At 35.9% G+C, this 10565-nt stretch overlaps 2 protein-coding genes across 2 annotated transcripts; both read left to right on the top strand.

Annotated features, from left to right (window-relative positions):
- The first annotated feature begins 353 nt into the window (after nucleotides 1–353).
- Nucleotides 354–2143, top strand: LOC130070021 (uncharacterized). Its single transcript, XM_056234266.1, has 2 exons — nucleotides 354–820; nucleotides 1080–2143. Exons 1-2 carry the CDS (start codon nucleotides 787–789, stop codon nucleotides 2141–2143), a joined length of 1098 nt encoding a protein of 365 aa, XP_056090241.1. The 5' UTR covers nucleotides 354–786.
- Nucleotides 2144–3248: 1105 nt separating this feature from the next.
- On the top strand, nucleotides 3249–7999 carry LOC130069990 (uncharacterized). The gene is made up of 16 exons (XM_056234226.1): nucleotides 3249–3391; nucleotides 3469–4152; nucleotides 4245–4366; nucleotides 4491–4658; nucleotides 4880–4924; nucleotides 5093–5185; nucleotides 5359–5445; nucleotides 5550–5638; nucleotides 6097–6205; nucleotides 6387–6503; nucleotides 6593–6675; nucleotides 6756–6911; nucleotides 7260–7317; nucleotides 7446–7574; nucleotides 7689–7781; nucleotides 7868–7999. The coding sequence occupies exons 1-16, from the start codon at nucleotides 3364–3366 to the stop codon at nucleotides 7955–7957; spliced, it is 2151 nt and encodes a 716-aa protein (XP_056090201.1). The 5' UTR covers nucleotides 3249–3363; the 3' UTR covers nucleotides 7958–7999.
- The last annotated feature ends 2566 nt before the right edge of the window (nucleotides 8000–10565 follow it).

Genomic DNA, 10565 nt, shown 5'->3' with positions numbered 1-10565 from the left:
TCGAGGTAAAAATTCCCGAAAAACGAATACCCTTAAATATAAATAACTTAGAATGATGTAGATTTCATTGATTATTATATATGTATAACGTTAATATGTAGTGTTATAGCTCTAGTATAAAAGCATAGGCCTGCTCTGTCATATCGTAAAATGTTAGGCCTATATTTGCATACCACTACAATTTATAAACTATTAACTTAGGCCTATAAAATTGTTATTATATAGTATTATATGATAAAATATTAATAGATTAACGCAATTGTATATTAGGTGCGTATTGTATTGTATATAATATATGTTTGCCCCTTAAGGTCTTCAAACATTCGAAGACAGTATTAGTTTAATTAAGGCCAATGAAGGAAACAATTGCCAGCTATGCAGACAGGCTGTGGTTGGGTCAGAAGAGCACCTGGAAAAAAAGCATTTTCAATATGCTGTGCACTTTAAAGATGGTGATTTTGGTGAGCATATATTGGTTTTGTAACATATTTTATTCACTAAACCATTAGTTTCATTATACACTACTATTTTCTTTATGTGCTTCCTAACAGTTCTGTTCACTGTACCATGCTTTTGTGACAAAATTGACAAATTAAAAAGAAGTCACTGGCATTGCTTTAAGTGTGACAGGATTTTACAAAGGCGAAATGCATTTGAAGATCATCTGCAGAAACATGGTAGGAATTAATTATTATATTACATGATTATTAATCATGCTATTGCCAAACACATAACCTATTAAAATTACTGTTATCCCTGACTTAATATACTTGTTTTGCAGGTTGCATGGTAACACCATTCAAAGACCTGCAAAAGAAAAGTATGAATTTGTTAATTTTATATTTGCATAGTTATAATTTTCTGTTGATATTTCAAGCCTACGACACTTAATGTTTTCAGTCGTTTCAATAGCATTTCATTTAATTTCATTTCAATGGCATTTAGTCTTGGTCTACAGTATGTGTACATAACATGGTCCATAGCTATTAATTAAGCCTGGTACATAACAACATATGACATACTAATCAAACTCACTCGCTAATTCTGAAATTGCCACTGTTATTTATTTACATTTTTAGGTGAGCCAAAGAAAAATGAAAATGCAGCGAGTGCTCCTGTTGGTGAGCAGAGCTTTATGTGTTGCCACTGCTCATCCTCTTTTACTACAGCAGGGAGTCTTCGTAGACATGAAAATGAGTTTCATGCAACAACCGATCCTGTTTACTGTGTTGATGTGCAGCAAGGTGTCTTCATCACAGCCAAAAATAGTAGAGGCCAAAGAGTCCCAATACATATGCAGAAAAGCACCACCTCTCAAGTCATTGCCTGTGAAGTAGCAGAGTGCCGGGAGTTCATGACTCTGGCTAAACTTAGTGGAAAGCCTGGTGCAGAGTGTGAGCATTTAATCAGAGTTTCTTCTGCTCCACCATACATTCCTCCTGAGCCTGTTAGAGAAGAAACTTTGAAGACGATGCAGGAAAAAGGACTGATGTCCACCACCAGAATGACGGAGTGCACTGAACTTAACAGTTTAGCGTCATCAGAGGGAATCTGCTCTGTTTTTCCTATTTTCTTTGAGAAACATGGATATTCTGGCCGATTTGTTTACTTTTCCATTTATTCAGGAAAGAAAGAAAGATGGTGCCTCTTTGGGCGGACAAGAGTGTCCTTTGACAAATTGTTGGGAGACTGGTATTGCCTTTGTAAAAGCACAAAGAAACAGTATCGATGCGTCCATATCTATATGGCAATGTGGTGGCTCTTCCAAGAAAGAGAAGATTTATTAATTGAGTCTTCCAGAGCAGACAGTAACTTGTCAGGGGACCCCTCTGAAAACGAAGAGATTGAACTTGGTGTTGAAGGTGAAGGACTAAAGAAGCACCAATTAGTTGCAATGACCAACTATCTCTGGGAAAACAAAAGAATACCAGAAGTGTTGCCACAGAAATTAAGGACTCAGGCAAGTCAGGTCCCGATAAGGTTTGAGCCCACAGAGGAAACATGTCCTTATTGCCCTGGGCCCACCCCACCAGGTCTTACAGAACCAGTGGTTGCAACAAAGAATGCGTCAGTCTACGACATAGATTCAGTGAAGAAAGGTTTGTACATTAGATTAAAAATGAAAACATTTGCAAATGTGTGATAATGCCACAGGAAAGGAAGGTTTTTTTTTGTTCTCTCTTCTAATAAAGGTGTTACAGTGTGTGTAAAATACTGCCTGGCCTGCAAGACACCAGTCAGGTTTCAAGAATACACTTCAGGTTTTCATAATTTCAACAATAGTATTATTTTGACAACTCGTCTATGTGCAATGATGACATCTGCCCTAAAGGTAAGAAAAAGTTATTTGTAATCCATATGAACAGCATGTCAAATTGATTTTAATGTATGTATTTTAAGGTATATTTTTTTAATTACCACACTTTAAAGACAAACACGGCCATTGGGCGATTTCTGTCAATGATGGAGGACCTTCTTCAAGTTACAATTCACCACAACACCCTGAGGAAAGCAATTTTTCATTTCTGGGCAATGAAAAGATATAGCTATGACTTTTCCTGTATTCGCTGTGGCCATGAACCACCTATCCTAATTGCTGATGGTAATTGGAAGGTGGCATTTGATTTACCTAGTAAGCTATTTATAGAAATTACAGTGTAATAATAATATATAAATAACAGTTATTTATGATTGGTGTAGCGAATTTATGACGTAATTTTTCCACTAGTCAATCTCCTGAAGAGACCATGTACTCAGAATGTACAACCAAGTGACCTTAGAGTTGATGTTGATGAGAGATGGTCATCATTGGAAAAGGAATTAATTTGTGTTGGTTTCAGTAATGGTAAGAACTAAACTAACAAACATTGATTTATGTGATCACATGGATTGTCATTTAAATACTACATAATTGCTAAGATAGATAATTTGTCCTTTCCCCCTACATCACACATAGAAACAAAGGAGAGAAACCCTTTCTCCAGTGAACTGTCCTACTCATCTTTTGCCCCTTGGCTTGGATCCTCCTGCAGAGCTGGAAAAGTTTTAACAAAAACAGAGATCCTCAAAGGGTTTTCAGATCGTCTAAGTGACAAGTCACCTCCTGTGGACTCGCATGCTGTTGAGGACACAGTACTAAAATTGCTTGAATCCAAAAAGGTATTACTATGCCATAATTATTACTTATAAACACACATTTTATTTTGAAGCAAAAAAACTAAATAGTTACATTTCTTTTTCAAGCCTTCCAAAAGTGAGCTGCTGGCAGCATGTGCACAACTTGGAGTATCTGTTGCTGGCTCTGCCTCAGATATCATTAATCGCTTGGAGGAGCTACTTCTATACAAAGACATTTACCCCAAAATGTTCATCAAACTACAGAAGACTGGAGGTATGGCAACCATGTACAGTTTTTCAATTGAGTTTGTTAGAAGATATCTTTTAGCTTTTGTCTATTCTTTTTTTCAGGTGGTGTTCTCCATGTTGGCTGCCCACATGCAATTGTTTACGTTTGTTCACCTCTTTGGTGGCAAGAGTCAGCGAGGGACCACGTTGACGCTCTTCTGAATTTAAAAACTCCACCGACTATCTACATTTCAGATGTAGCTGGACGTGTTGCACGACATGCTAACAATAGAACTCGACAGGCATTTTTCAGGCCTTTTGATGGCAGACTGTGTGAGGCCACAGCTGAAAATGTGGCCAAGGCCTCAGCTAAGGAGCTTGTTGTCCATTTACCCTGGGTTAAAACCATGACTGAAGGTGGACGTGTCCAGAGTCAAGGTAATGAAGCCACTGAAGCACTTGACAAACCTCACCCTATCACAGGAACGTCAGATAGACTTTCATTGTATGACCGCTTTCATCAACGTAACCAAAAACAGGAAAAAGAGAAACTGAGAAGCCTTGATCTTGTCCCAGAGCTCCTTGGTCTCATTAACTCTTCAATGGCAGAGCAACTCAACCGGGAACTTGCCAACTCTCGATACTTTCTTTGTCAGCTGAAAGATGTTCATTTTATGTTTGCACTTCGCTTGGTGTTCCATTTGCATAACTGTAAAGTGAATAAATCATTCATGGACAAAATGCTGAGACAGACACAAGGGGCAGCTGAAGTTGGCCTGGATGGCAGACTGAGTCTCTTCACTACATGTGAGATTGATAGAAATCTTATCTTAATTTGTGCATTTAACCTTATAACTATCTTGCATAAACGTTGATCTAATCACTGTGAATTGTTACAGATAGAGGCACTGACTCAAGATTTCAAATTCCTGAACGGATCAAGGAAAAGAAGAAAGAATTAATCTCGGGTGAAGGACTACACTTTAACACATCACTTTTCCCCATCTTAAAGGAAAACAAGGTATCATTGCAAATATTTAGATTTGGTTTAGCACAAATTGATTTTCAATAACAAAATCATGCCATGTTGGAAATGTCATCATAATAATTGTGTTATCATTCTACATGCCATTATTTACCTGTAGGACAAGCTTTCTGAATTGTACTGCACTGTACAAAATCATACTTCAGTCCTTGTGCAAGTTGACAACTGTACAGCAACAGTTAAAGACCTACAGTCACTATATCCAGCACAATCCATTTTACCTGAATCAGAAGACATCCTACCCAACCAACCATGGCTGACTGATGAAGTATGTACTGTGTTTTTTGGGTTACATGGGTATTAATGTAATCATGGTTTACGAGGACACTTCCTGTCCTGTGACTTTCTTTTTTTTATTCTAAAAATGCAGGAAGTTTTCTGTGATGAGTAGGTTTAGGGGTACGGTTAATGTCGGGGGAAAGAATATACATTTTGTGAAGTATAAAAACAATTTAGTATGAAACATTAACACGTATTTATGTGTAATAGGCTGTCAATACTAGAGTAGCACAGCTTGCATCTACAACACCCAATGTAAGTACATATTCTATTTTCTAAGAGATTTGATAAAAAATACTTATTGAATTAATTATATACTGTATGTATATATATATATATATATATATATATATATATATATATATATTAATATATATATATATTTTAAATGTAATAATTATTTATATTTATATTTTCTGCAAGTTTGTGATGCTCCCGACATTTACATTTATTTGCTGGTGGAGAGACTGGATCACTCAAACAAAAATATCCCCTCGAAATGTATCATGCTTGAAGGTATACTGTTCATGTACACGCAATCACACACACACACACATATATATATATATATATATATATATATATATATATATATATATAATATGTGTGTGTGTGTGTGTATGTAGATTGTTATGGACTGTTTTGTAATAGCAATTATTACACAGAATTGTTTCTTTTATTTTGAAAAGAACCTTAAAGGAAGTGACACTGTGGTTTTTCCTCGATGTGTCAGTAAGAGTGAGAACCCTGAGTTTGGGAACCACTTCATTTTGTGGGTTAGTTGAAATAATTAGATTCTAAAAAATTATTTTAATATTAATTCTTTTTTTAATTCTATTTTTATGTACATCTTTTCCTTTTAATATCTTCAAACTCAAAGGTGTTCTGTGGTCAAAGTCATGAGATCCGGGTGTTTGATTCCATGGAGCTTTACAAAGATATACCAAAGAGTCATATGGAAATACTTTGGTAATGTATTTCTACCCTTTTTTAAATATCTGTGCTGCAGCATTTTAGGTACATTTAACATTTACATTTATGCATTTGGCAGACATTTTTTATCCAGAGCGACTTACATTGCATTTCAAGGTTCACATTTACATTCTTATCAGTTCTTACTTTCCCTGGGAATCAAACCCAACGCTCTACTGTTTAAACTACAGGAAAGCTATACATATAAAGCACATTGACCATTCAGTCAAACTGCATTAAAGATGCATTTTTGTCTACTGTGAAGTAACCATGTGTAATCTCTTAGTCATAAATGACTATATGTTATATTTCAGATTAATATAAAGGCAGGGTAATCTGAATGAACTTTCAATACAAATGATCAGTCTGGATGCACTTTCATATTACATTCAGATCAGCAGTGTGTAATAATGTTCTTGTCTGTGACTCTGTCTATGCATCTTTTTCTTCATCAGTGATGCCTTCAGTAACACATGGAAACTTGCTGATTGGATTATCTCTTATCCACCACAGTGGCTGCAGAGCAAGGGTGATGCAAACAACTGTGGAGTGTTTGTATGCACTGTAAGACATAAAGCCTATAATAAATATGTATTTTTATATTTGTAGTTTCAAAATTTTTAGCTAGCTTTAAAGAACATTGTTTTTATTTCATCAGAAAAAGACTGGTAAAATGTTATGGTCTGACTAATTTAGAAAATACACAACTAATGTTTCATCTTTCATTTTTGTTCACCTTGAACAGATGGCAGAGATGGAGCTGAAGGGCTTCAGGTTGAGAAAAGAGACCATTGGTCTGTCACAAACACAATATCTACGAGAATATCATGCAACAGACTTAGTAAAAGATGTTGTTGTAGAGGTTGGTTGTCTTATTATTGTTTTAACTCGAAAAATGTTTCAGACTAATAATTTACAGGAACAGAACATTGTTATTATTTTTCATTATAGGAATCAATGAAAATACCAGAAAAACCGATGGAGTGTATGGCAGGTGACTTGCGTGTGTGCTGTTTTCAGAAAGTGGGCAAAGGGTAGGCCTTGTTTGTTTTGACTTTTTACTGTATATTTTTAGGTGAATACACTTATTATACCATGTGTATCTTATTCACAGGCCATTGTATCCCAGTGTTGTCAAGACCTTGTGGGTACAGTGTGACATGTGTTTGGGCTGGCTACACACAGATTGTGCTGGAGTGAAAGAAGCAGATGTCAAAAAAGGCACTTTCAAATGTGGATGTGATTTGACACAACCATACACTTTTGATGAGTAAGTTTAAATAGAAAGCTTTTACTGTCATTAAGAAACATGGAGTTGGATCATGGTCTAGCCCATAATGACTTTTTATTTTTATTTTCACTGAAAAGTTTGATCATGCTAGAAATAAATAGGAACAAAAGATACTCAACATTAATATTATGGTACTTCAATTCAGGTTTCATAATCAGTATAAAGCTACATAAACTTTGATTTAGCTAACCACTTATTAACAACCTTTTGTGGTGCCACTGGTTCATTGTCATCTTCTGAATAATCAGCTATTCTATAGCCTGTTTTTTGTTCTATGCTATGTCATAACCTGATGTTGATGACATCTACATTATTGTTTCTTTGTAGCACTCGGAAGGCTCTGAGACTTGGAATTGAAAACATAATCTCAGATCAAGACATAAAAGTGAGTACTATAAAATCACAATTAACATTTTATTGGCATATATATATATATATATATATATATATATATATATATATATATATATATATATATACACACACCATTTTAACACAATTCTGTTCCAACAGGCTTTACATGAAGCTTTTCACAATGGAGACATCAAATCCTGTCGGTTTTACCTGTGGAAACATCCAGAGACATCACTGAAATTCAAGCAGCACTTAAAGCCAAAGCAGTGCCATTTCAGCGAAAGTGATGTGAGGAATCTTATTGTTTTAAGCGTTTCACATTTTACTTGCAGTATATGTTATTGTTATATTACAACAAGTTCCTTATTATCCTAAATGATTCAATATTATCATATTTAATAGCTGATTAAACTTGCTGACAAAATAAAGAGAGCAGTGGATGCAGATGAGGATCTTGAAAACCTGAACTACATATTTGATGTTATGATTCCAGAAGTATGTGGTAATTATCTTAATGATTGAGGTTGATTTGTGTTATTTGTTGTTTGATGAAAAACTACTTTTTTCTTCTTCTTTTTAAGGTGACCATACTTCTTCTACAAAGATTGGAGAAGATTTGCCGCTATGCGGTTGAAGTTGTTATGGCCTCTGGCATAGTTAAGTTACAATAATTTGAAGTATGCTAATGCATCAACTGCATTTATTAAAAGGGGGGAAAAAGCCATTACTTTAACTTACATATTTGTCGAGTCTCTTTTCTGTCTCTGCTTACTGAAAAAGGTGTATGCATTTTAAAAGCTACCATTGACTAAACATTGGGGATTAGTCTACAATAACAACAAATTCATTTAATATATATTCCTTCTGGAGATGCCCACATGTTTTGTTCAAATATTTGACTTGCTGTATCCACATTATAATAGATATCCAGTTTAATATAGGATCTAAAGATGTACACTACTCTGCATTGTGAAAAGCCAGTGTCAAGGTCAAGGTTCATAATTAATTTAACAATGGTATGTGTCACTTTACAATGGTTTGGGGCATTTTATCTCATACTAGTTTACAATTATTTGAAATACCTGATTGTTAAGTGTCAATTTGTGGTGCACAAACAACATACTCCTGCTTGTAAGTACCACTTTAATAAGAACATTTTACTAAAATAGCTAAATAGTTTCTACTGTATATTCTTGTATAGTTACAAATGACACAGCTGAACTGTCGGTCCTATATGCAAATAGAGATAAATGTGTTATCATAACAACTGTATACAATATGTAGGTATTAAATACATTGTCTAAATGATAAAAAAGAACCATAGTAAATATAAATGCATACAACGGACCACGATATTAAAAATATGGCGAAGCCCAATGTTTGTAAAAATTAAGACCGAGATGTAATGTCTGAAAGCATCGTATTATTAATCAAATGTTCTGCCGTTCATCACACCATACATAGCAGATAGCAGCATGTGTCATTAGAGGTGTCACGTCATACAGCAACATGTTCCGCAACAATGTCAGTGGCACATGACGCAGTCGTCTGGTGCATGTGGTTTTCATTGGCATGTGTCAGTGGATAATGGCTTGTGCCAATAAACCTTGTGACGTGTCAGTGGATAGTGGCATGTGCCAATAAGTGACATGTTGATGGATTGCTTTATGTGCCAATGACATTGTCGCGGTACATGTCGCCGTATGTTATGACCTTATCACACTCCAGTAGCGTAGCCGCTGTCAACCGGAGAATTATGTAGATGTGATGATATGACATCTACAGAAAGAATGCATGTTCAGATTTATAAAAATTGGTTTATTTCTTATTACATAATTCCTTAAATGTATTTGTAAAATATTAAAGCTAGATGAGTATAAGCAAAAACAAAGTAATCAGAGTCTGTCTGATATCAATATAAATAATTAGTAAATAATTTACTTACATAAATTATAGCTCAATAATATTGATATATTATATATTATATAAATTATCCACTAATTATTAATATCGACATCAGACTCTGATTACTCGTTTTTTTAATTGAATTTTTGCTACTGTATTACTGTACTTGCTACTCAAACAAATGACAAATACACCACCCGTAGATGTTCCTCAACTGTCACCACATGTTACTTTGATAAAAAAAAAACTTTAAAACTTTTAATTTATTTAAAAAACATCACTAAAATAGGCAATTTATATAGGCGTTTGTTTCACAATTACGTCAGTATAGCTGCTCAGCTCATTTGTCAGTCACTACTGTCACAAGACGGCAAACAGTTCCGCGACAGTGTCAGAGTGTCGCGATAATGTCTGTCATGTCACTATCCACTGGCACATGCCAATAATGTCAGTGACATGTCACTATCCACTGGCACATGCCAATAATGTCAGTGACACATGTCACTATCCACTGGCACATGCCAATAATGTCAGTGACACATGTCACTATCCACTGGCACATGCCAATAATGTCATTGACACATGACACTATCCACTGGCACATGCCAATAATGTCAGTGACACATGTCACTATCCACTGGCACATGCCAATAATGTCAGTGACACATGTCACTATCCACTGGCACATGCCAATGGAGACCGGATGTGCCACCGGATGTGCCAATACGCATAGTGACATGTGCCATTGGCATCTGCGCGTCAGATGCCCATGTCACTTAATGTTAAAACTGCTACTGTGGAAACGGTGCAACCCATTGGAGATGGTCCTCACTGCAGAACACGAAATCCAGGGGGAGGAGTTGAATCCAGATCCAACTCCTCCCACCTTACATAAACCTAAATCTCCGCCCCCTGATCCCTAACCCCACCCCCAATCCTACCAAACTCCACCCCTTAGATCTGGATCCAACTCCGCCCCCTGGATCTCGTGTACTGCAATGAGGTGCTACTGACCCATTGGTCCCCGGTGAAGTTCACTATATGGAGAAAAATCCTCTAATGTTTTCCTCAAAAACCTTAGTTTCTTTCCGACTGAAGAAAGGAAGACATGAACATCTTGGATGACATGGGGGTGAGTAAATTATCAGGACATTTTAATTCTGGAGTGAACTAGTCCTTTACAACGTCTGTGCTGATTATGCAGGAGAAACACACAGACAACGGCGCCTCCTCCTGGTCACAGATAGCAGGACACCATCATCTGTTACCATTCGGAGAACATTATAAAAGTATATTATTCACTCCTTCCAACTGAATAGAGAAATGACACACATGAGCCAAGAGAGAGAGAGATTTACGTGCTTCTGCAACAGG

The sequence above is a fragment of the Rhinichthys klamathensis genome, unplaced genomic scaffold, assembly GCF_029890125.1.
Source record: "Rhinichthys klamathensis goyatoka isolate OS25496 unplaced genomic scaffold, OSU_Roscu_1.1 h1tg000391l_1, whole genome shotgun sequence".
Lineage (NCBI taxonomy): Eukaryota > Metazoa > Chordata > Actinopteri > Cypriniformes > Leuciscidae > Rhinichthys > Rhinichthys klamathensis.
This window is presented reverse-complemented; position numbering and strand designations above follow the sequence as displayed.